The following is a 25,818-nucleotide window of genomic DNA, read 5'->3' on the forward strand; positions in this document are numbered from 1 at the left end:
GCAGAAGGCAGAGGACTATACAGGGCGGTGGGGTGGGGTGCAGTGGGGTGGAGGCACTCTGGGCAAGTGACTAATTGGCAGAATGATCACTTGAGCAGGTTGGAAAGTCCAGTGGATTTTTTTCAGTAAAAAAAGATACCTTTGTTGAAGAAGGAAAGGACAATAAAAGAAGCAAATGTTGCAGATTCAGGCAGAAGTGGCTCTTTGAGTGGGGACCAGAAAATAACCCTTGAAAAGCCAAAAGCAGGGCATGTCTCGTAGTGCAGAGGGGTGGGGGAGGGAGCAGAGGAAATGAGATTGAGAAATATTAAAGCTGATAGAGGAAGTTTAGGGATCTCAGTTTGAATGGTCTGAGAAGACCTGTGACAGGCAGAAAAGTAGCCTCTGTCCTTCACCAACCCAGGCCCGAGCTCTCGTGCTTCTTAAATCTCAAAGGTTGGACAGATGTAGAGGAAAACTCTCCACGTCGCAATTGCAGTAGCTCCCAATGTCAACATAAGAGAAACCACACCTGGGTCCATGGACCTTCTTCACACTGACAAAACCTGCTAACAGACGGGGCAGTACAGGAGAATATAAACAATATGTAAACCGTAAGGCCCGGACAACACTCCCTGCCACACACAGGCCAGAATTCCACCACGCTCTGTGAACGGAATTCGGACATCAGGCTCGCTTGCTCAGAGGACAGGGGAGCTTCACTGCGGGAGGAGGCTGGAAGACGTTTAAGTGAGGAAACAGGCAAGATAATTCCCGGCATGAAGCCAGAGGACCACTGAAGTGCCATAAATCTCCTCTGGTCCGACTCCACAAATAAACACTGCACGATGTGTCGGGAGCCTTGCATCCAGTTTTCAGAAGCATCATTTCAAACACCAAGGGATCCATCACAGGGAAAGGAAAAGTTCCCGATTCGTAGCCACGTCGAGTCCCACAGGGAACACAGCTGGAACAGCAACACGTCCGCTGAGTGGGAATCGGTGACACTGGCCCCATCTCAGGACCTTCAATCTCACCTTGGAATTCCTATTGCACTGATGTTCTTCTCCTCATCATGAAACATGGCAAAGACACTGAAGGAAGAGTGTCTCCATGCCTTCTGCATGTGAGTCTCTGAGCGTTTTCATCTCTTGCAACTCAAGATACCCCCCCTCAAGTGGCCCCTCCCCAGCTCGGCTCTCAGTCTGCGGTTGCTCACCAGCAGGATGACGGGGTGGACTGCTGTGCACAGATAAACCACCACCTCCTTCCACTTCAGTTCCTGAGATGGCAAAACACCTGCCACGCTGAGCACCAGTGACAGAAAAGAGGTGGTGAAGAGAATGGCAAAGGAGTTTCGAACGAGGAGAGCCTTGATGTGCGCTGGGCACTGGGGTCGTAAGAGCCTGAGATAGACAGGAAGGTCTTCTTGGCATGCCTTCCCAGAGATGTGATGAGCAAAACCATGCCAGAGAGGAAGACAATGGTAGGGACTGTCCAGGCAACAATTTTTAGAGGGAAGAAGTAGAATTTCTCGTATGTTCTCCTAATAGTGTCCTCCGTGACATTCCGAGACTGCAGACCTCTCCTGAAGTACTTCTGATATATGCTTTGGTTGCCTATGAAAAATAAGATGGTGCTCAAGGTGGAGAGCCCCACAGAGCTGAGCAGCATCCATGGAACCAGCCCAGACACCTTCTGCTTGAGCCGGAGGAAGACCAGGTGAGTGAGGGTTGCAATTTTCATACAGTAGAAGACACTGAGCCAGCTGGAAAACCAGAAGGTGGCAGCATTTAAGAAGTCCCACCAGAAGGCTAAGAACTGGAGTACAGGGTTGCACAGAGTGGCCTTCGGACACAGGAAAACAAATCTCTCACCGATCACCACCCACTGCAGACAGAAGCGGGAGGCCCCCAGGCTGAGCAGTGACTTATCACGAGGTGACAGTGCTCTCCCTAGCAACCACTGCACGCCCAGTGCCACAGTGATCAAGCCGCTGCTCACCAAGCCCACCAGGCACAGAAGGAATGAAACAATATCCAAGGTGATGGCTCTCTCATCCATCACCGGAAGTCATGGAACCATGTCCCCATGCATCTCTCCTGTGGACCAGGTGGGTGCCAAGACTTCAAGGTCTATTTCGGCCCAGTTGCTCTGAAAGGTCCTGGATGATGAGTGGCCCTCCAGCTGCCCCAAATGCAGAGGACAGAGTAGGGGGTGCCGGCTATCTGAGGAGGGCAAAGAGTTCTTCTCAGAATGGATGCAAATATCGTGAAGACTCAGACTCGAAAGTCCTCCCACCTGCCCGCAAATTTGCCTGCTCTTTCTCTGCCATTTCTCTGCCCGTGTGGAACACTGGTGTGGATAATATATCAGGCCCTTCCATTTGGCGTCCCTTACACAGCAGTTGATGACTTCTTAAAGCTGACACCTAGGCCATGACCCTCTACCTGCTGGCAGTTGGTGAGGAAATCAACAGGGTGCGCCCCTGCAGACACTATAAATCTCTGCACACGCATAAGAAATAACTAAGATGATGAAAACAACTGTTATTATAACGACTACTTTTCATTCCATCTATCCTGTGCAGTCAAAAGTAGTCCAAGGAGAATCCAGGAGAGCACCAGGGGTATAGCACAAGTCCAGTGAACCAAATGTTAGGCCATCTACTTTCACCAGAGAAAGGAGGAGTAAGCAAAGGCCACATTTCCCACAGGAACGAGGTCAAAGAATAATCAATAAATTGCTGAACGAAGTCGATCAGCAATCAGGTGAGTGCTTACTCACTCAGGTGAGAGTAAGCAGGTTAATGTGTTGCAGAAATTGTTCTGAGTCAAATATGGCAAAATTGAACACTCGGGAGCAAGCAATGTGAGAATCAGGGAGTATCCCATAGTACCCTCACCTTCTGGCTGGCATCCTATCTCACCAGTTCCCGGCATGGAGCCCCACAAAGAAAGGACAGAGTGCAGAACACTCAGCATCCCTTTCTGGTTCCCAGTGCACCTAGGACAAAGGTCCAAGTGGGATTGTCCCTCCAACACAGAGGCTGAGCTCTACCGTGAGCATGACACTCCTGGGGAAAGGAAAGGAAGTGAACTAAGGTAACTCACTCACTCTGCCTTTCTTGATGCAAATCTCCAGGAAATGCAGTTCCCAGCTGCTCTCTCCCCTGCCCTTGCTCCTCTGGATGACACTGGGCTGTTTCCCGATGGAACTGGGAGCAATGAGGCAAACTTTGGGTTCTTAGTTGTAGAGTTTGGCCAGCCACAAAGTCCTCAATATGGAAAACTCATCTGCTCCCATCTACCTTCCACATCTTCATCGGGTGATACAATGGAAGATGTATACAGTTAATCCTCTGTTCATTTAAAAACAACTTCTTAAGCATTTCTTGTATGTGATAATGATCCTGTGAAAGGCACTGGGGACCACAACAACGAACTGCTCTCACAGTGCTTTCACGCACTAATCATAAACCACAAACATTTACTGGAAGGGGGAATAACCATTTGTATTTAAAAGATGCATCGCGTTTTATGGTGATTTTTTTGTTTGTGCTTTTTGTTTGTTTGGGCATTCTACTTTCTCATATTCAGATTTATCTTCTTAAGTGAAAGACAGGTCTCAGAATTTAAAAATGTTCACAGTTAATCTTCGTAAGTGAAACCACGAGAGGAGTAGAGGTAGGAATCCTGAGTAGGTTCTCCATATGGGAGAACACTCAACTCAGTTCTCTGTCTCGGGGGGATTAAAAAAAGGGCAGGATTCTAAATGCCTGTGGTTCTAAATGTCACGTGTCATCCCATTCCTATCCAAAGAATTCTCAGAAGAGTTCAACCACAGCCCCTTCATGGCTGGACAACCAAGATGCTGCCTTGCATGCTGGAAGGAAGGAGACATGGCATCAGTAAAGGAGGGAGAGATGTGAAAATTGTCTAGGAAATCAGCTGGGTTTGGCTGCAGCAGAGGATTCACGTCAGAGAACATGAGCAAGAGGGTGCACACCAGGAATGGGAGGAATGGAACTAAGGCCACCAGCGCTAGATGAGGTGGGAAAATGCTCCTATAGAAGGTCTGTATTCTATCAGCCAGGGCACTGTTTTCATGGGAACTCAGGGAGGCAATTATCTGCACCAGAATTGTACTGTGAGTGGCTGATGAGACGATGGTCAGACCAGACAGGGGGCCAGGTCACTCAGCAGCAGCCTGAGCACTGATGGAGAAATCCTCCCCTTGAGCTGGACAAGGGGCAGGTGGAGGAGAATGAGATCTTTGCACAGTAGAAGACAGCAGGCGGGGCAGGAGGCCGGAAAGTGAGAGTGTTGGTGAAGGCCCAGGGGATGTTGAAATAGTCCCCTCTGGAACAAAACTCAAGGGACGCGAGGAGGTTGTTCAGGAGGGCCACCCCATGCAGGCCACAGCGGGAGGTGGCCAGGAAGGCCACAGTCCCAGTGCCTGCAGGCAGTGTCTGGCGCCACACCCACTCCCAGCCCAGCATAGCAACCACAAAGCCACTCTGCAACACTGCAGCCAATGACTCCAGGGAGAAGATGACCACGGAGACCAAGAAAGGCCCGGAGGACAGACACCTTCCCCAGAGAGGTTCTGCTCAGACTCGGCTTCCAGGGGAGACACATCCACAGGGGAACAAGCCCATCTGGCCGAGCCACACTCTTGAGTCCAGAGATCCAGAAAGCTCTCTCCTTGGATTCTTGCAAAAGCTTAGCGGCCAGCTAACACCCCCAGACCTCCAGGACTTGAAAAGAGGATCCCCGTGATTTCCCCTGGCAGGCAAATCACTCCCAGCTCAATGGCATCCTGTCTCTGTTTGCAGAAGCTATATTTGCCTGTCAGAGCCAGATGCTAGAAAATGTGGACAAAAAGGAGGTTCCAGGGGTGACTGAAAACTGACCAAAATTAATCCTTTCCTAATAGGGGTCCGAGGAAGTGAGAAGAGTCGTAGATAAATCATCATGAGAAGAAGGGAAAGACAGAGACCGGGAGCAGGGGCCGCCCGATACCCAAGGGGCAGCACAGTGAGAGCCGGGAAGCGAGAGCGAGTGGTATGATAAGGAGAGCTCGGAACAGAGCTCCCAACGAGCCCACGGGGGAGGGACTGCTTCACGTAGGATGAGCCACATGCCATAACGATCAGCGCTGCTTAATACCAAGCAACCTTGCCATTTACGAAGTCATTTCACATGGGTCACATTTTGCCTCCACCACCAACCACACAAAGTGACACTGGCTCAGATCAACCACCCCCGGCTCAGGGAGCCATGAGGAAAGACCCAGCTAAGGAGGGTTGTAAAAGGCAGGCATGCCTGTGCGTGGAAAAAAGGAAAAGCCAAAGGGGCGACAGGGAGGGGGAGGGGAGGACAGAAGAAAGCAGAGGTGTGGGTGGAGAACCGGCAAAGGAAGCCCGCTCTTCCGATGTCCCAGATCCTGGAGTCACATCCCCCTCCCAACACGCAACACATCTCTGCACGGTCTCACCTGACATTCCACAGGTGAGAGGTCTAAGTGTGAAAGATTACAGAGGAATAAAAACCCTGCATAGGCCACCAAAAAAACCACACACACACAGAGAAATGTAAGCAAGGGCAAACACATACAGTGGAGACCTCAGGAAAAAGAACTTCAGCTACCCCTCAAACACAGCATTTGCTTGAAGAGCTGCTTCATTTTCAGTGAACTTTCCAAAGATTATCAAACAGCAGATAATCCAGTCCTATCACTGGTTTTGCAGCATAGCTTCAGTGGCTTCATTGAGTTCTTCACATTTCTTCATCTGGCCTCTGTGTATTTCACAATATTTTGGCTCTTCGAACACTTTGACAAAAGTCCAGCTTCACAACGTCATCAAGAAGTTGAGGCTGTGGCACATACGCACTGTTGCGATCACAGGTAGCGAGTACGCCCTGTGTACTCACAGGCAACCTCCGTGTGACTGGCACCATCATCGAAGCACACAGTTTGCCGGACATAGTCTCGTGACTTCCTTTCCTACCACTAACAGCTCTCTACACAGCCCCTGTTTTCTCCTGTTTCCCCTCCCCAGGGAAGATGAGAGAGTCCCTTCCTCAGGCACCTGCTCGTCCATCCCTTGGTGCCCCACCAGATATGTCTTAGAGGTCCCTGTCCCATTCATAGTCAGCCACCAAAAGAGGCCACAAGAACGACGAGGCTTTCCGGTTTTTGGTGTTTTTTTCCCAAGAGTCCTTCCACTTTGCAATAGTTACCACAATACTAGAAATTCCTCACAAGAGTTTGGGTCACCTGGCTCTTTCCCAAAGGTGTCTCCCATAGCACAAATGGCAGCTTTTTAGGGCAATATCTGAGTCCTTTGTGAAATGATGCTGGTGTCAAATGAGTTACAGCAGAAAGTTGGATTTTGAGTGGCAGTTCTGAAAAGACCTACTTGCATTTGGTTCTCTCTACTAGTAAAGAATTTTTTTGGTTTCCATTCATGAGTTTTATTTCCTCTTATTACCTCTAAAAATCAATTGGGTTGTCTTACAGACAGGTAAAAATACATATGTCACATATCAGAGTTTGTAAACCTTGGTGTCCATTCTTTGCCAGACTTTTGAGTGACAGGCAGCGTGTGAGTACATACTCCCCACCTTACCCTCAGTTTTGCTTTTGTGTGGTTTGTTAACCACGGTCCAGTGTGGTTTGAAAATATTAAATGTAAAATTCTAGAAATAAAATTCCTATGTATTAAGTTGCATGCTATTTGAATAGCGTGGTGAAATCTTGTCCCGCTCCGCTCCATCCTGCTTTGGACCATCAACTATTCCTTCGTCCAGTGCTCCACCCTGTATCCCGGACCCGCCCATGGCCAGTTAGAAGTCATCTGGGATTGACTGTCATGGTATCACAGTGCTTTGTGCTCAAATAGCCCCAAAGTGCAAGACCAGTGATGCTAGAAACCTGGATTTGCTGAAGGGAAGCCATAAAGTATATATGTTTGTATATGAAAAAAACAGTATATAGGGTTTGGCACCACCCACAGTTTCAGGCATCCACTTAGGGGTCTTAGAAGTATCCCCTGCAGATAAGGGGGATTACTCCCACCTTTTCCCACAGTTTCATCAGGTAACCAACGGTCCGCGAGGGAAAGGTGAAGGAAGAAGGAAGTGATTTTCAAAAAGAAATTTTTTTTATCCTCACTCAAAGACATTTTTTCATGGTTTTTAAAGAAAGAGGAAGGGAGATAGGAAGGGAGAGAGAAACATCAACTGGGTACCTCCCACACATGCCCAGACTGGGGATCATCTGCACCTGGACCACGGAGGGAACCCACAACCCAGCTGCGTGCCCCGACCAGGAATCTAACCCACAAGCCTTCAGTCAGGGGGATGATGCTCCAATCAAGTGAGCCACGCTGGGCAGAAATAGTGTTTTTAGTAGCTAGATTGCACATAAATATAAACTAAATAATACACAAATTTAATAATTTCATGTATAAAAAGCTCTAAATACATATTTTTCTCGCCCTATAGACCCCCTCTCAGTCATATACTCAGGTAAACAATTTTGGATAAAATATTAGATCCAATAGTAATACAGTATAAAGCACAATTTTAGCTTTCTGAAAGTGAATTTGAGAATTTCCAACATTTCCAATTATCAAAATGTGAAAGCACAGTTAAATATTGCTCAATATTCAGGTAAGTTTACACGCTTTCCTTTCAAATAAAAAGCATTTCAAAGTTAGACTGTGAGAAAATTTAGAGTCAAATTTTATTTCAATTCAAAAAGCTCTAGTACAAGCTTTTTCTGACTTGCACCAGTTGTGAAGTTGGAAGCAATGAAAATCTCTAATGAAATAAACCAATATTCCTTTCATAATGCTATAATCTTCACTTGAATGTCTAGCATCTACTGGAAGGATAAATCATGTCCAACTTCTAAATCAGCAATTTTCAAACCATCCCTTCTTCAGACAGAAGAGCTCTGTTTATATCTATGGTACTTTATATACTGAGCTTCTGCATAAGATTTCAGTAACATACAGGATTCCACTGCAAAAACAAAAACAAAAACAAATCTAAAACTGCTGTCCTCAATCAAAGTCACCAAGAGGAGTAAAGACAGGTTCAATCAATGCAACTTTTTTCACTCTGTCCTCCAAATTCTGCTAAATTGGCTGTAAAGGGATATTTAGAAATGAACTTCAAGGTATCAATCCACAATAATGAAGAGAATGAGGGGGAAATTTTTTTTGGAAAACTGGAAAGCAGTGGTCAGAAACGTAGCAGGACTGAGAACCCTGGACCCTATGTGAGCAGCAGGACAAGTCAAGAACTAACCTGACTTCTATTCAGGATTTATAGTACCTGATAAAGAAAAGTTTTCTAGAGAAAAACTGGTAAAAATTGATTAGAAGTCCATTTAAGATACAAATTCCCACATCACGTCTCCATTCTTATTTTTGGGGGCAGCCACTCCGGCCCCACCCTGGGAAAAGAGTGGGGGCTTCTTTTTTTAGGAGAGATGTCTTTATTCTCTGGAGCAGATGAAACAGGAAGCTCACAGAACTGGTTGAGTATGGTCACAAAATAGAGGAAAAAATGAAGGCTGTGAAAAGTGAAATAAAGGAAAATACACAGGGAACCAACAGTGACGGGAAGGCAATCGTGATGCAAATCAATGGTTTGGAGCAGAAGGAACAAAGAAACATGCAACCAGGACTGAATGAAGAAATAAGAGGAACCTTTGGGACAACTTTAAACATTCCAACATCCGAATCATAGGGGTGCCAGAAGGAGAAGAGGAAGAGCAACAAATGGAACACTTATTTGAACAAATAATGAAGGAGAAATTCCCCACTCTTGCAAAGGAAATACACTTCCAGAAAGTCCAGGAAGCTTAGAGAGTCCCAAAGAAGTTGGACCTGAGGAAACACACACCAATGAACATCGTAATTACATTACCCAAGATGAAAGATAAGGAGAGAATCTTAGAAGCAGCAAGAGAAAAAAAACAGTTACCTACAAAGGAGTTCCCATAAGACTGTCAGTTGATTTCTCAAAAGAAACCTTACAGGAAAGAAGGGGCTGGAAAGAAGTATTACAAGTCATGAAAGGCAAGGACCTACATCCAAGATTACTCTATCCAGCAAAGCTATCATTTAGAATGGAAGGGCAGATAAGGTGCTTCCCAGATATGGTCAAGTTAAAGGAGTACATCATCACCCAGCCATTATTATATGAAATGTTAAAAGGACTTACCTAAGAAAAAGAGGATAAAAAATATGAACAGTAAAATGACAACAAACTCACAACTATCAACAACCAATCCTAAAAAAAAAGTAACAAAAAGAAACTAAGCAAACAACTAGAACAGGAACAGAATCACAGAAGATTCTGTGGAAACCACATGGAGGGTTATTAGTGGAGAAGTGAGAGAGGGATAGAGGGGGGAAAGGTACAAGGAATAAATAGCATAAATGGTAGGTAGAAAATACAGGAGGAGGTTAAGAATAGTATAGGAAATACAGAAGCCAAGGAACTTATATGTATGACCCATGGACAAAGGGGGGGAATGCGGGTGGGAGGGGTGTCCCCAATGGAGATAAATAAAGGGGGGGAAATGGGACAATTGTATTAGTATAATCAATAAAATATATTAAAGAAAAAATAATAGCTCTTGGGAATTAAAACTATGATATCTGTACCTTAAAACTTAAAAGAAGAGCTAAAATATAAAATTTATGAAATATCTCCGAAGGTACAGGGGAAAAGTAGATAAACTCTTATTCAACATAGCACTGGAAATTCTAGCCACAGCAATCAGGTAAGAAAGAGAAATAAAAGATATCTAATAAGGGAACTAAATGGTAACGGGAAAAATACAATAAAAAAGGAAATAAACAGTATTCAAATTGAAAAGGAAGAAGTAAAACTGTTGTTATTTGCAAATTACATGAGACTGAATATTTAAAAAAACATTAGCACTCCACCAAATAAACTACTAGAAGTGATAAATGAATTCAGTAAAGCAGCAAGATACAAAATGAATATCCAGAAATCGGCTGCATTTTTATAATAAACCATCAGAAAAAGAAACTAAAAAAAAATCCCACTTACAATTGCATCAAAAAAGAAAAAGTACCTAGACATATGTGTAATCAAGGAGGTAAGAGACCTGTATTCAGAAACGTATAGAAAATGAAGAAAAAATATTGAAGAAGATACAAATAAATGGAAGAATATATCATGTCCATGGAGAGGAAGAATTAACATCATTAAAATGCCCATTCTACCAAAAGCAATCTATAGATTCAATGCAATTCCAATTAAAATACCAATGGCATATCTCACAGAACTACAACAAATGTTTCAAAAATTTATATGGAACCACAAAACACCCTAAAGAGCCTTAGCAACCTTCAGAAAGAACAAAATTGGAGGAGTCACGCTATCTGATATCAAACTATACTACAAGGCCATAGTAATCAGCATGGTACTGGCATAAAAACAGGCATACAGGTGGATGGAACAAAATAGCCCAGGAATAAACCCACATCTCACAGTCAATTAATAGTTGACAGAGGAGGCAAAAACATATAATGGGGTAAAGACAGTGTGTTCAATAAATGATGGTGCGAAAATTGGACAGGTAAATGCAAAAAATATTAAACTAGACCACCTCATTACATCATACACAGGAATAAACTCAAAATGGATTAAAAACTTAAATGTAAGTCACAAAACTATAAAAATCCTAGAAGTAAACATAGGCAGTAAAATCTCAGACATTTCTCTTAGCAATATTTTTTCTGATGTTTTTCTTCAGGGAAGGGAAATAAACAAAAAATTAAGCAAATGGGACTACATCAAACTACAAAGCTTTTAACAGCAAAGGAAACCATCAACAAAATAAAAAGACAACCCACTGAATGAAAAAACATATTTACCAGTAATACACCCAATATGAGGTTAATTTCCAAAATTTATAAAGAACGCAAACAACTCAACACCAAAAAACAAACAATCTGATTAAAAAATGGGCAAAGGACCTGAAGAGACACTTCCCCAAAGAGGACATTACAGATGGCCAATAGATGTATGAAAAGATGCTTGATGTCACTAATCATCAGAGAAATGCACATTAAAACCCAAAATGAGCAGTCACCTCACACCTGTCAGAATGGCCATCATCAATAAATGAACAAACGACAAGTGCTGGTGAGGACGTGGAGAAAAGGGAACCCTCCTGCACTGTTGGCAGGAATGCAGACTGGTGCAGCCACTGTGGGAAGCAGTATGGAGGTTCCTCAAAAATTTTAAAGTGGAACTGCCTTATGACCCCCTGATTCCACGTCTGGGCATATATCTGAAGAAACCCAAAACACTAATTCAAAAGAACATGTGTGCCCCTATCTTCACTGCAGCATTATTTGCTATAGCCAAAATTTAGAAACAGCCCAGGTGCCTATTAGCAGATGAGTGGATAAAAAAATCTGTGGTACATTTACACAATGAAATATTACTCAGCCATAAAAAGAGGAAATCTTACCTTTGGCAACAGCATTGATGGAGCTAGAGAGTATTTATGCTAAGTGAAATAAGTCAGAAAGAGAAAGACAAATACCATATGATTTTACTTATATATAAAATCGTAAGAGTCTAAAGAACAAAATAAACTAAGGAAATAGAAACAGACATATATACTGAGAACAGATTGACAGCTGTCAGAGGAGAGTGGGGTTGGGGGACTGGATACAAAATGTGAAGGGAGTTTTTAAAAAACCACACACACACACACACACACACACACACACACACAAGACAACAGTATGGTGATTGCCAGAGGGAAAGCGGGTTGGAGCCAGTAGGAGAGAGCAAAGGGAAGTAAATGATGACTGAAAGAGACTTGAATTTGAGTGGTGAGCACATGATGGAGTATGTAGGTAATGTGTTATGGAGTTTACACGTGAAACCTGTATGGTTTTATTAACCAATGTCACCCCAATACGTTCAATTAATAAAAGTAGAAATAAAAAGGAGGGTAAAAAACAAGCGAATGACCATCCAAGATATTCCAATCCAATCCAATATTCAAGCAATAAAGATTCTAAAAAGAAAAATGGTAAATGAAGGGCAAAAAAAATCAATAAATAATTGAAGAAAAATCCCCAGAACTAAAGGAAATCCGTTTTCATAGTAAAAGGGCTCTTCAAGTATCTTGCCCACCATCATAAAATTTCAGAATACTGAGCATAAAGAGAAGATTCTACAACTTTGTACAGGGGGTGAGGGTGGTCCCAATTCAAATATTAGGAATTAGAGTGGTTTTACACTTTTCAAGGTAATTTTGGAAGCTGGAAGGCAACGCGATAATTATCTCTCACCTAGAATTGTCTATCAGAAGACTCTAGGGCAAAGGCAAAAGAAAAACTTTCCAGACAAGCCAAGTCGTAAACGAAGTTTACTTTTTTGCACTATTTTTCTGGGAGGAGTAATATATTCCCCCTGCTCTAGAGAATGATGAAGGCAGACACCGGGTACAGCCATTCGGGATCCAAAACGAGAGAGGCAAGGACCACAGAGGAATCTAAAGGACCACCCCAAGGGGACAGGTCCAGACTGGACCAAGATGAGAGGCTCCAGGAGAAACTTTCTCAGGCTCATAAAATCGTAGATGCCGGATGCACCCAAATTTCTTGAGAAAGATTTAAACCACCAATGAAAAGTTTGAGAGCAAAAGCAAACCAAAAAAGGCAATTAATTAATCCAACCGAAAATAAAAATGTGCGTAGGCAAGAAAAGTCTCTGTTTAACTCCACAGTACCAGCAAGAACAGCATTTTTATCACCAGCAAAAGAAAGCTTGTTTCTCCCCTCGCCACACTTCCAGCATGCGGGCGGGACTTTTTCTCACGCCAAACAACTTTGTAGCTCCCCAGGCACCAACGGGGCGTCCTACCCTTCAGTTCTGACACTAACTGCTCGAGCCCCGTGCGGGCAGCACGTTTGGAGCTCAGTCCCACAGGACTGCCCCCACTCCAGACACCAGCTATAACTTGGGGTCCCCGCACTCCCTGCTCAGGTTCAATAATTTGCTATCAGCGCCCAGAACTCAGAAAAACACTGTACTTACTCTTGTTCGGAAGGAAGAGGTACCTAGGGCAAGGTCAGGAACCATTCCATGGGGGGCTTCTGGCTCCGTGGGGTCCCCCCGCTCGGTCCGGCACCTAGACGTGTTCAGCAACTCTTCTTGAAGCCCCCTAAACCCCTTCGGTTCGGGGTTTTATGGAGGTTCCTTATGTGGGAATGACTGATTCGTTCCTTGGCCACGGGCGTGATTCACTCAGTCACCAGCCCTTCTCCAGTTTCCGCACCTGGGTCTTCATGGCACCTCCAGGCCCCAGCAAACGAACAGACTCCACTACCGTCACTGCGCCGTTTCCAAGGCCTTTAGTACTTGTGTCAGGAACTGGAGTCTAACACCAGACACCGTTGGGCCCTGGACAACGCGGGTCTGAACTGCCCGGGGGCACGTATACCCGTTTTTCGTTCGTTGGTTGGTTGGTTGGTTGGTTTCCAATAAACACCGTCCGTCCGCCCTCCACATCCGCGGGTTTCACAGCCGGGGATTCGCCAACCGCGAGGCGACCGCAGTATTTATTTCCTCATTCCCAACCGCAGATTCTCCACACCCAACCGCACATCGAAATCGGTGTTTTCGCATTGGCAACAGCAGATTCCCAGCTGCGAATTCCCAGTTCGCTTGAATCCTCTTGGCTGCTAAGTCCTGGCTGTCATTAAGTTTGAGGGGAGTCAGAAGTTATCTATGAGTTTTCGACTATTGTGGGGTCGCCCCCCAAACCCTGTGCTGTACTAGGGTCATCATAAAAGATGCTCCTAGCACCCCCATCACGCGGGGAAGTACACGGGTTTTAGGAGTTTTGCGTCAGGAACCAGAGGCAGAGACCAAGCGTGTATTTCTCATTATATCAGTCATAATATTTTAAACACTGAATACTGATTGAGCTGTCATCACAACAAAACTTCCCTGAAAAGTGAGACGGAAATAGGCTGCCATGGGAACGACGTGAAGGAGAATGAAGTGTTTGCATCGTGTAGTAAAAAGCACGCCCAGGCCTGGCTGGTGTAGCTCAGTGGATTGAGCGCGGGCCTGCGAACCACAGATTGAGGTTCGATTCCCAGTCAGGGCACATGCCTGGGTTGCAGGCCAGTTCCCAGCAGGGGACTCACAAGAGGCAACCATACATTAATGTTTCTCTCCCTCTCTCCTTCCCCCTTCCCCTCTAAAGATAAATAAATAAAAATCTTTAAAAAAAAAAAGCACGCCCAGGACTGAAAAATCAAAAGTACAAACACAAGCATATAATTTAGAATCACACAAACACACGCATCAGCTAAAGGAAGTAAAAACAGTTGTCTTGGGAAAAAAGGGAAAGGAAAAAGTATGGAAGCAGGAACCAGTGGCTTTCAAAACTACTGCAAAAGCCTGGCTCTTTACACTTCGGGGCCCCGCCCCGCAGGTGGTTTGTTTCTGTAATTACTACCCACGTGGGAAGAAGACAAAGGGCTTGTTCCACGTAGTCGGGCCAAGTCCCTTGCCCGCGGTCTCCAGCTTTGTAGAAATTGACCTAGGCCTGTAATCAGCATCTTTGTCCCTCTAAGCAGCTTGGCTGGTGACTTAGCTTCGCCTTTTCAGGTCCAGCTGGGCCAGTACGCGCAGATGGATAGCTTTAGTCTCCTCCGAAGACAAAATCAAAACTAGCCCTGGCAAATCTAGGTCCAACCAATGCTGAGGATGGAGGAAAGTGTAAAAGGATACCAATCTAGGCTGTGAGAAACCCTAGGAAAAAAACAATATTGTTTATTCAAATAAATTGCAAGAAAGGGGAGGAAGAACCTATAGATTACAAACGATTAAAGAGACATAAAAAAAAAACTAGATGCTTATATGACTTCGATGAAATCTTAGGGAACAAAAATGAGAAATGGCAACAAGGAGAGGGCTACAAGCAAAAATAGCCAAATTATTCTTCCTCGATGTTTCTGCATGGCAGGGCCTCCAAGAAACGTGGATTCATTTGCCTGTTGGAATTCAGTATTGGACTGCAGTCCTCCATAAACAGGAATTATAATGATCTAGTATTACTCATAATTTTATTAAAATCTTCCAAGTATGTGTTTTTCATAACCATTTGGAGGAAGAAAGGGCAGAAGTCAGTATATGAGTCATGTGTCTAAAATGGCTTAGTCACATCGCAGGGGGAAAAACTCATTGTTTTTTAAATGGTGATATTTTTTTCTGGATATTTTTTTCTCTCCATCCCCCTTCGTCTTGTCCGTCCTTGGACCCTCAAACAGCCCCATCTCCCCCACCATTCGTCGCCATACACCTTCTGGAGGCGGTGAAGGGAGTGTTGAAGGCATCAGATTACAAGACACTTCTTAGGAGGAGGCCAACATGTGATGACCTATATACACCAGTAGGGGTAGGAAGGTGCTCGGAACTGGGGTGAAATAAAGAGGCAAAGAACACCGCATAGCATCCACTCTGTTCCTCAAGGGGTGGAGAAAAGGAGTTAGAAATGATTCCCAATCATCCAGCTCCTCCCTACAATCCCCATGAAAAAGCCCTGTCATTTTGTCTGCATGTGCAGAAAAGAAGGAAACAAGAATTTCAGCATGGCTGCATAGCAGCTTCCCACTGGGCAAACCAAAGGATGGTGGGGTGCCTGCAGGGGCCCTGCACACCGCGCTCCCAGGTGGATCGGTTCCTTGGATTCATTAGTTTCTCCGCATCAGACCGTGGTAATAAAAGAGGAGGAAAAAACACAATTGTTTTCAATCACAAGGTAATTGTGATTAACTCCCAGCAGGGAGTTCTAGGAAATACGTGTCAAATTGAACCATCATTCCCTGAAAAGCTCATCTGTGGCTGGCAGCATGCTCGGCACATTCGCACACATCATTTTCTCATTTAATCTGATTTAAGGATGCCATAGGCGCTCCAAAGTGTGCTCTTTATTATTAGATGTACTGCCTGTGCCTCCATTCCCTAACCGCCCCCCCTCCCCAATCAGGAAAATATAGAGAGGCTGCTACAGCTCTGCCTTCACCCTGATCAGAACACACTTTAGTGTTTTCCATCACCTGCTGGGACCAAGAGAAGCCAGCTTTATCTGCTTGCCATGTTTTAGTGACTAAATCTCAAATTTGTGAACCAAGAATGCTGCTCTGAATAACAAGTGTTTTCTTATCTCCCTGCTTCTCCTCTTTCCCATAATATTTATTTACTACCAGTTGGCAATGAGTAAATACACCCAAACATGCAAACATTGGAGAGAATAAGAAAATATCACCACGTTCCAAAGGTAGTCACAGAAATAAAATGGTCATTTTAACATTCTGTAAGATTAAATTAACTTCGGGCTGCTTGGTTGTCACGAGCATATAATGAAGTTCAGAAGACTAGGGCTTGAGTTTTATTTCTGTCACTTTCTCAACGTGTTACCTAATATTAAGTCTGTCCCTCTTTCTCAACCTTGGTGTGTACAGTTGTCATAATAAATACTTGGCAAGTTTGGGAATGTTATAAAAGGAAATAGATGTAAAAATATTTTTGCCCATTGCTAAGACCTATATGTTAGTTATTTATTAAAAACAGGCAGAACCCCAAAAAGATCATGTAGACCAAGCAAAAGGAACAAAGTACAATCTCCCTCAATTAGCTGTTGTTTTCTGAAGGGAAACTCACTCCCACAACATCCCTGCTCCTATGTCTTTCCTTGTTTAAAATAATAATCCTAAGAAAGCCCTGGCTGGTGTGGCTCAGTGGACTGAGCATGGGCTGGGAACCAAAAGGTCATTAGTTCGATTCCTAGTCAGGGCACAGGCCTGAGTTGCAGGCCAGGTCCCCAGGAGGGGGGCGCGCGGGAGAGGCAACCACACATTGATGTTTCTCTCCCTCCCTTCTCCTCTCCCTAAAAATAAATAAATCTTTTTAAAAGTAATGACTATTAAAAAATGCCTTTTCTGTGTCTTGCTAATGAACAAATCTCAAATCTTGCAACAGCACCTTTGCAATGCTTTGAAACCTTGCTCTTTCTCTCAGAACACCCCTGCCTCATCTGAGGCTTCCTAAGCACCCCTCTTGTGGAATGGGCATTCAAGACCTTGAATTAAATGTCCTCAAAGTTACCTGCCAACCTCAGATTCCCTGGTGCTCTCTCTCTTTCCCAGTCAGTTACTGTCTGAGAACTTTTACATCTTTCTTTGTTTATCAGTGTCTCTGGGAGAAAGTCCAACTTCACCATCTGGACAAGAAACTCCAGGAAGATAGTCCTGATTTTTAATATGCACAGTGAAGTTACCTCATTAGTCAAAAAGTCAATCTAATAATAATAGCGTCTGATTATTTTGCTTCTATTCTGAACCTGGCATTTGGACAAGTAGTGAGGTTTGTTGTACCAGTGATGACACCTCCCAGTGAAAATCGTGAGTTAAGTTCCGGTGCCACCCTGCTCGGAAGAGCAGGTAAGGGGCATCTACCCACAGAAGGCTGCATTTCTAGAGACACGAGGGAGGACAAGCCTCTGGGTTTTCCGAGTGAAGCCGAACCTGCTCTGACCTATTTCTGGGAGCCACTGGGATAAGAGGGGAAAAGTGAGACAGAAAGAGCTCTCCTCCAGCAAAGTCACACTTTGTGTCCCAGCTTCGGGGGGAGGACACCCCAGTTGAAATGACTTGGGGGTTTGTCTTTCCCTAAAGAATTATTCTGACATGCATAAAAAGGTATATATAAGGGCACTCCTCGCTGCTTTGTTTAGAATAGCACAAATCGAGAGGGGTAAAAAGCATAAATGCCATCATTAAATCACTGGTCCTTCATGAGGGCAGCACCACCCCCCTAAGGGATGTGTAGGAAATTTATGAGGGTGTTTTTAATGTCACCACCCTTGGGTTACTACCAGCACTTACTGTTTGGAGGCCACAGTGTACCCCACACAATGAAGAATTTGCCACGTCCAGCAAGGACTCTGGGTGTCCTGCCAGACGCGTAGGTGAAAATAAACCACCTGAGCCAAGATCTGAGCTCCACTACGTATAAACACGAAGTTATTTCTGCACAATTTTAATATACAAGGACTTTTCTAAGAATGGGACCAACGAGTGAATTGAGACATTGTGGAATTTTGTTCAGCTTGAATCTCAACCAAGAGTTGCTCATTATCTCAGAAAAAAATCATGAAATGAATGTCAACCTCGCTCCAGGTATTTCAGTCGTCGCCAAAGCACATCGAAGTCTGCCTGCTTCCCAAGGTGCAGCCTTCGCGCCTGCGCGGAGGTGTGAGCGTCCGCCTGCTGTCTGGGGCCGTCTGCCACCGTGTGCGCGAGACGCTTCCGTGTCAACATACATGTCAGTTTACTATACATGGTCTTTCCGTCTATGTTCATATTATTACAGTCAGGAGAGTATATTGATTTTGACCTGATTTAAATACATTGTATTATTTGTGAATTTTCGTTCAGAAGAGTATGGGAGGCTACAATGTTTGCATTGCGGAATGCAAAACATTCCGCAATGTTTTTTATTAAAAGGGGCCATTGGTCCACAGTGTTAGTTATTAAATAAAATGTGATACATTATACTATGACATACTCTGCAACAGTTTGAAGGATTAGCTGAGTCTATAGATACTGTTACAGGAAACTCCTTAAGCCACAGAGCCGAGGGAAGGAAGCCGACTCAGCGGCACTTATACAGCATGTAGAGCTGATATCAATGATTTGAACATGTGTGTACAGAACCGCATTGTATGGAACGTACTCGTGGGGAGGAAAGGCTTGTGGAGGACACACCTGAAAGCTCACCACCTGAGCCGATAACAAGGGGATGGAATCAGGGGTAGCAGTCAGGTGGGTTTCTGCCTATTGAATGTACACACAGAGAACAGAGGTAGGCATTCATGAATAACTCAAAATTCCTAAAATAAAAATTTAGGAAAGAATCGCTGAGGTAAAAAAAAATAATAAAGCGCTCTGCCCAAGCTCTCTCACTTGTGACCCCTGTGTTGGTGGCGTGAGCTTCAGGGTGGCCTTCTGCAGGACCAGCCTCCATGACACAGCCGGGCGGCGTCTGGATCCCTGCTGCCTTCCGGGTGGGCAGCAGGAAGAGAACGCACTCTGCCTGGGACCCCAACCTAGTCCAGGCGGGGTCCGCCACCAACGCACACCAGTAGGAAGGGGGCGTTGCGGCCCAAAGGCTTGCCTCTCGGAAGGACAGCCTTGCACTGTCACCAGGAGCCGTAGAGGGGGCCCCAGACCTCCGCCCACTTTTCAGCTTTACACACAGGAAAGGAAGGCCAAGTTCAAGTCAGCCAACAAGGTAGGACTGAGCCAAATCGAGCTCCCTCCCTGTGTTCCTGACCAAGATGCCATGAAGCATTAGGAGACTCTAGACACAAAGCCAAGAGGGTCCAAGGGCATCAGAGGAGGGTTGGAGAGAACTCCTGGGCCTTCCGCCATGGCCATGGGGTGTCAGACGCAGCACATTCTAATGAAGAAGTGGACACCTCACCTCACCTTCACATGTGACAAAATCATAGCAATCTCGAGGGTTATGGTCAGCAAGGCCCCTTCCCATATTTGACTGGGCTTATTGCCAATGTTGGGTCCACCAGATAGCTTGGAAGTCGCCTTGGGGAAGGCAGCTATGGCAGAAGTAGAAGAATGCAATTGTATGGCCCAGTGTGGAGGAAGATGTTCCAAATGTGAAAGACACGTTTGTATGTGAGGTCAGAGCTATTTCTCAGGTCCCGGCAGCCTGAGGGACCAATGACGCGACCCTCTGGCAGGAGGCTCTGTGATCTCCACACTCAGCCCCCGTGGGCCTCACGCCCCCACACAGCTGTGCACGGTTCTGCTCCCACGGCTTCCAGGCTCCTGAGGTCACCGTCTGTCCTGGCTGCTGCCCACAGGCTCAGTCACCACCCACACCCTGCGGGCCCGCCTCAGGGAAACATGCTCTCTCCGTCAACCTTTTGGAAAGTCAAGCCTTCAGTGATCCCTCCGGTCTCGTTTTCCCTTTGGAGACACACTTGGGGCAGGTGGCTCAGGACCCCCGAGAGAGCTTCCCGGATGGAAGACCAGTGTCCCCTCATGGCTCACATACCTTCGCTGTCTCCAAACCTGGACGCAAGTTTTCTGCCATGCAGGCGTCCAGTTGAATGCCATTCCTTCCTGCTTCTTTGTTTTCTTATACAATGTTCCCAGAGTCCCCGGAACCTGGCCATCACTACTAACAAGCTCTTCGCAAGAACACAGAAAGATGAACATTCAGTGTAGGGAGGGCACTGGACTGCATGGCTCAGCGGACTGAGCATCAGCCTGCAAAGCAAAAGGTGGCTGCTTTGATTCTCGGTTGGGGCACAAGCCTAGGTTAGAAGCCAGTCCTTGGCTGGTGGCACATGCAATCAATCAATGCCCCCCCCCATACCTCTCTCTAGAAATAAATAAAGTAAAGTCTTTTCAAAAATGCAGTGAGTGTGTGATTTCTGGTGTCACACCATCAGATCTGAAGGTCACCTTTACCGGTACTACCTGTACAATTGAGCTGCAAATGAGCACACCCCGCACGGTTCCGATGAAGGCTAAGCGGATGCCCAGGATGGGCTGCACACAGCTCTGCGTCGCAGGAGAACTCCTGGAGCTCTGTGTCTGTCCCTGGGCCACCTGGGAGGTGTGCAGACAGAGCGTCCCTTACAACTTCCCCACACGGGGGTGCACGCTTTAAAGGCCTGTGTTCTGACATACGTATTGGGTCCTTTCTTTAGTATTGCCTCCTTAAAACACGTCCGTAGAGAGTGGGGATTCTTTTCTGTTTTAAACCAGAGTTCAGCATGAATACTTACGTAACATAAGCCACACATTTTAAAGACGAACCCACTGAGATCATAATAGTACAGGTTAAAGAGGAGATTTCTTGAATCACATGCCCATTCCATTTGCAACTCATAATTTTAGTTTCCATTTTCTGTACAGAGGTAGCGTTGTTTTTGTGGTAGGGTAGATGTCTTAGGACGCGTTCACAGAAGTTCGCTACATCCAAGATAAGGAAGCCTATAGCCTCCGTGTACTGATGGAAACATGCGTGGCACTCCTTGAGGTGGTGTTTCCAGATCAGATCCAGCTGGTTTGAGCACACGCGTGGCTAGACCGAGAACCCTGGCCGAATTTTCTTGGATGACCCAAGAAAAAAATTTGCTGGCGACCCATCTGGCTCTCTCAGATGCAACGAGAAAGAAAGAAAAAAGCAAGAGTGGGAATTCTTCTGAAATTATGCTGCATTGATTTTGACCTTGTTTCTGACACATTCAAGTCGACAGCGTTTGCAGAATCACAGATCTTAGTATTGGCGGGGCCTTTAAAAAATCATGTGCAATCTTCCTGTCCCCACTGGAAGCCAGGAGAACTCAAGCCGCGTGCCCAGGGTCTCATCGCTAGTAAAGGAAGGGGGCTCAAAGGGAGTGAGGGTGCACCCAATAAAATTAGGCATTTGGTCACTTTCATTGTACGTGAGTGTCCAAGGTGTCAAACTCTCCATCCCCTCAGGACCAGGAGGGTTTCTAGACAATGACCATGCTGTCCCCACAGGCCAGTTACAATCAATGCTTCCTCAAGTCCTGGGGTTAAAGGAAAGGATAATGATGACAATGACAAGGTCAATGCCATGCTTCTGTTATGCTATTGGTTTTCTTTTTAGTTCTGAGAATTGCAAAATGACAGCGAGGGATGTCTCTCAAGCCGGAAAGGTGATAAAGGAAGAGAGAACAAAATCAAATCCTCCCCAGGAGATAAAAGACACATAAAGAACTGAGTAAACTTGGTGTCTCTTGCAGACAAAACCACTCTGGGCAGCAGGCCAGAGCCACAGAAGAAATGTTGAAGATCCCACTGAGAGAGCCAGCAAGCCAAGGAGCACTAGACGGTGACCTTTATTCTCAATCCGGCCAGACTGGGGGTCGGTATGAACCTGTGTCACAGAGCTCGGAAGAGCAGACGGCAGGAACCGCATGCACTAATCGAAGAAAGGACAGAAAAATATCAGTGTAGCTGACATTTTTTGCTTGTTTCATCCTCCTACCAGGTGCCAAGCAGCAGAGCAAAACCAAAAGACCAGCCTGGCCATGGGTCCTTGGCCTCCCAGCCTTCCAAGAAAATCAAGATTCTGATTCCACAAGGACCATCTAATGACACGGGTTCTGCAGAAGGCGCTACGGGGCCAGAACAGAGAAGGAGGAGGCCACGTTCCATGTCCCCCCCTCACTGCAAGTCTTCATACATGTCCTCTTGCAGCTTGAGCCTTTTTAAGCCATGCTTTGCTCTGCAAGGCACCTGCCTGATCTCGACAAGCTGTCCCATCCTCTGTCAAACTATCCGCTTCCAGACACACTTAGCTCTGGTGCCGCGCCTCTCACTCAACTTCACCAAAACCAGCTGGGTCTCCCCAGCCTGCGCACCCCATGCAGCCAAACCAGATCCTGAGGAAGGATTTGCTTCACGCTACAATTCCGCACTCCATTCCAGTGTGTGGGGTTTCCCCCACACCCTCAAGCACTTCTGAGACACCAGGTGGGTGTCCCAGAACTCAGCTCTGACACTATCTACCCAGAGGTGGCATCGCGGATCCCACAGGTTCAAGACTCAGCCCCATGAGACTCCCCGCTGCCACTTGAGATGCCAGTTGCCAAGTCAAGACGGTCACCTGTGCTTCTGACCCACTGGCTGTAAATCAAAGGCTCCCTCAACCGCCTCCTGGGGTTTGATTCATTAGCTGGGGCTGCTCACAGAACTCAGGGGAACAGTTTACTTACTGGCTCACCGGTATTACTATAAGGGGTATAACTCAGGAACAGCCAGGTGCAGAGAGGCAGAGGGTGAGGTGTGGGGAGGGGGCTCTGAGCTCCCACACCCCCTCCAGGGGAGCCGCTCTCCCCAAATCGCTACACGTCCCCCCACGTGAATGTTCCCCAGGCCTTGCCCTTCGGGGTTTTGCTGGAAGCTTCCTCAGGTAGTCACGGTTCATTAAAGCAACGGGTGATTAATTCAGCTTCCCATCCCTTTCCTCTCCCCGCCCCCTAGGTCAGGGGGTGGGGCTAAAAGGTCCAACCCTTTGATCACATGGTCCGGTGCCCTGGCAACCAGCCCCAGAGCTGGGGCTCGCCAGAAGTTACCTCATTAACATAACAAAGGACACTTGTCACTCCCTTCCCTGGAAATGCCAAAGGCTTTAGGAGCTCAGAGCCAGAAAAGGGTAGTGAGACCAAATATTTATTTTCTTGGTGTAAGTCCTATTATCCCGCCGATTTGTCACCCTGATCTCTAAAGCACTTTCCGGGGTGCAGCCCTTCATTCCAGAACACTTACTTTCATGCTGAGAAGTGTTTGCTTCAATCACGAATATGACTCTATCAACATGATTAGGCTGCATGAATTGGTTAACTTCCTTCCCCTCCCTGTCTAACCAGCCAACACGCCCTGTTACGAGGCTAGTGAATCTCCGCTCTCGCCCGTCCAGGCCTTTCACCCACGGCCCGAGCTGGAGGCCTGATTCTTTCTGACCCGGGCCTGTGTGTCTCTCGGGTTCTCCCCTCCCACTGCACTTTTCCCCACTGGCCACGAGAGCTCACAACCACCCACCGCCTGCTCACACGGTTCCCACGTTCAAAACTGGCTGCCTCCTGGTGACATGGAGGAGAAAGATTACGTTCTGCAAGCTGGTCACCAAGGCCAGCTCTCACCTGCCTTCCTGAGGGTCTCTCCCTTTCTCCCTCCTCACCCCCACCCCCTGGGCCTGGTCGCTGGCATGTCGTTCCCTTCTGTTCTTCAAATCTCTGACCAAACTCCTCCATATGCAGGGTCCGGCAGAAGTAACGCCTGCGTGAGTGCGGTTGGTGGGGTATGTGAGTATCTCACACGAGATGGACAGCAATTTAAACATTTCACCGAAAATGTCATGTGGTGTGCTTGAAGGTGACATTGTTATATTACAGAATTACATGCGTATGGTTTTGTAAAAAATATCTTTCTGTAATACAACAGGGTTGTTATTTGTACCAGACCCTGTATAATAGAGACCTCGTATAATCCCTTCCCTGGCCCTGTTTTAGCTTTTCTCCCAGTATTTCTCACCACCTGAAAAATGTATTTGGTTACGGATTTGTGTACTCTCTGGCTTCTCTCCCTAGAATGTAAACCAGTGAAATGGGGCTTTATTTTTTCTATTTTTTAAAATTTATCCTTGTCAATCCGCAGCACCTAAAACAGTGCCTAGCTCCTTACAGGGCCTCAATCCATTTTTGCTGAGTGAATGGAGGAAGGAAGGAAGGAAGGAAGGAAGGAAGGAAGGAAGGAAGGAAGGAAGGAAGGAAGGAAGGAAGGGAGGGAGGGAGGGAGGGAGGGAGGGAGGGAGGGAGGGAGGGAGGGAGGGAGGGAGGGAGGGAGGGGGAGGGGGAGGGGAGGGGAGGGGGAGGGAGGAAGTCCTCTATTGAAGCCACACTCCCCACCAGGCCCCAAGCAAGGCCCCATGTTCCCAGTACTGTTCCTGTCAAAATCAGCCGCCAGCATTTTCATGCTTCTGCCTTTCCCTTAGGGCTTACCAGAGCCACCTTCCACCTGGGGGTACCTCTACACACACACACACGTGCTTCTAGAAGGTGAATGAACCACTGCATCCGAGGATGCTGAGTCTCAGAGAGTTAAGGAAAATGTCCACAGTCCTACACCATGGAGGCGGGAAGCCTGAATTCTAATCCAAGTCAATCTGAATCCCGAGGCTACTGAACGCCCTTTCCACTAACCTTGGTGCCTCTCAAATGTCTTAATTATGGTCTAAGAAATTTCACTTTCTAATAATCATTTTAAAAGAGAGAAGGAAGGGAAGTTTCGGAACAAACAATAAAGAAGAAGAAACCATGCTGCCACTTTTCTGAGCCGGCACGTGGTCCAGAAGACAAAGCAGCATCGGCAGAAGAAGGTTTTAGTAAAACTGGAAATCTCTCAATCTCTCAATCTCTCAATCCCCTCTCTCTCTCTCTCTCTCTCTCTCTCTCTCTCTCTCTCTCTCTCTCTCTCTCTCTCTCTCTCTCACCGAACGGGTACCTTGCAAATAAGCGTTTCCTCCCGGACAGCCCCTCCTACACGGCTTGGTTTCTGCCTTTTAATGTGTCTGATACTGAAGACTGGAGGTAGGAGGAGCCCCTCCCTCCCCACCCGGTTCCCGCTTGGACCTTCCCTGCCTTCCGGTCAAAGGCCCCGTTAGTGGGAAGGCAAGCTAAGAAAGCCTCTTTCTAGCCTAAAGCCTAGCCATGTTCCTAGCAATGAGAATGCCTGCCACTTTGATATCATGTGGATAAATAGTCTCGTGCTATTCTAAGATTTTATAAACAGCAATTATATCTATTTGATATATCACTCCCCTGGAATTTGAAGTTACAGATGCAGTTACCTACTTTCCTCGCCAGGTGGAGCTGAGATGTATGACCTAGGGCCTGGGTCCCTTCCTAACTCAGGGATATGTTTAGAGAGATACACATTGATTCCTTCAAAGAGGTAGCTGATATCTGTATGTTCAAACGTGTGTGTGTGTGTGTTTACATTTATAACAGTAACTTTATAACTGGGAGTTGTTCCAAGAAATTGCAGATGGCCCTAATAGAATCACTTTATTTTTTAAAAAAATAACAAAAAAACCTCTTCAAAGCATATAAAGAATCAAGTTTATGCCCAATTAATAGAGCTAATACTTACCAAATACTTCTTTTATAAGACAACAATGTAAT

The 25,818-nt window shown here is 46.0% G+C and overlaps 1 protein-coding gene across 1 annotated transcript; it reads right to left on the reverse strand.

The window, feature by feature from the left end:
- Positions 1–1,123: 1,123 nt before the first annotated feature.
- TAS2R60 (taste 2 receptor member 60) lies at positions 1,124–2,076 on the reverse strand. The gene is given in 2 exon segments (XM_037160707.2): positions 1,124–1,362; positions 1,365–2,076. Coding segments are annotated over 2 exon segments (951 nt in total).
- Positions 2,077–25,818: the final 23,742 nt, after the last annotated feature.

The sequence above is a fragment of the Artibeus jamaicensis genome, unplaced genomic scaffold (assembly GCF_021234435.1).
Source record: "Artibeus jamaicensis isolate MK-2021 breed Jamaican fruit bat unplaced genomic scaffold, CSHL_Jam_final contig_1696, whole genome shotgun sequence".
Taxonomy (NCBI): Eukaryota; Metazoa; Chordata; class Mammalia; order Chiroptera; family Phyllostomidae; genus Artibeus; species Artibeus jamaicensis.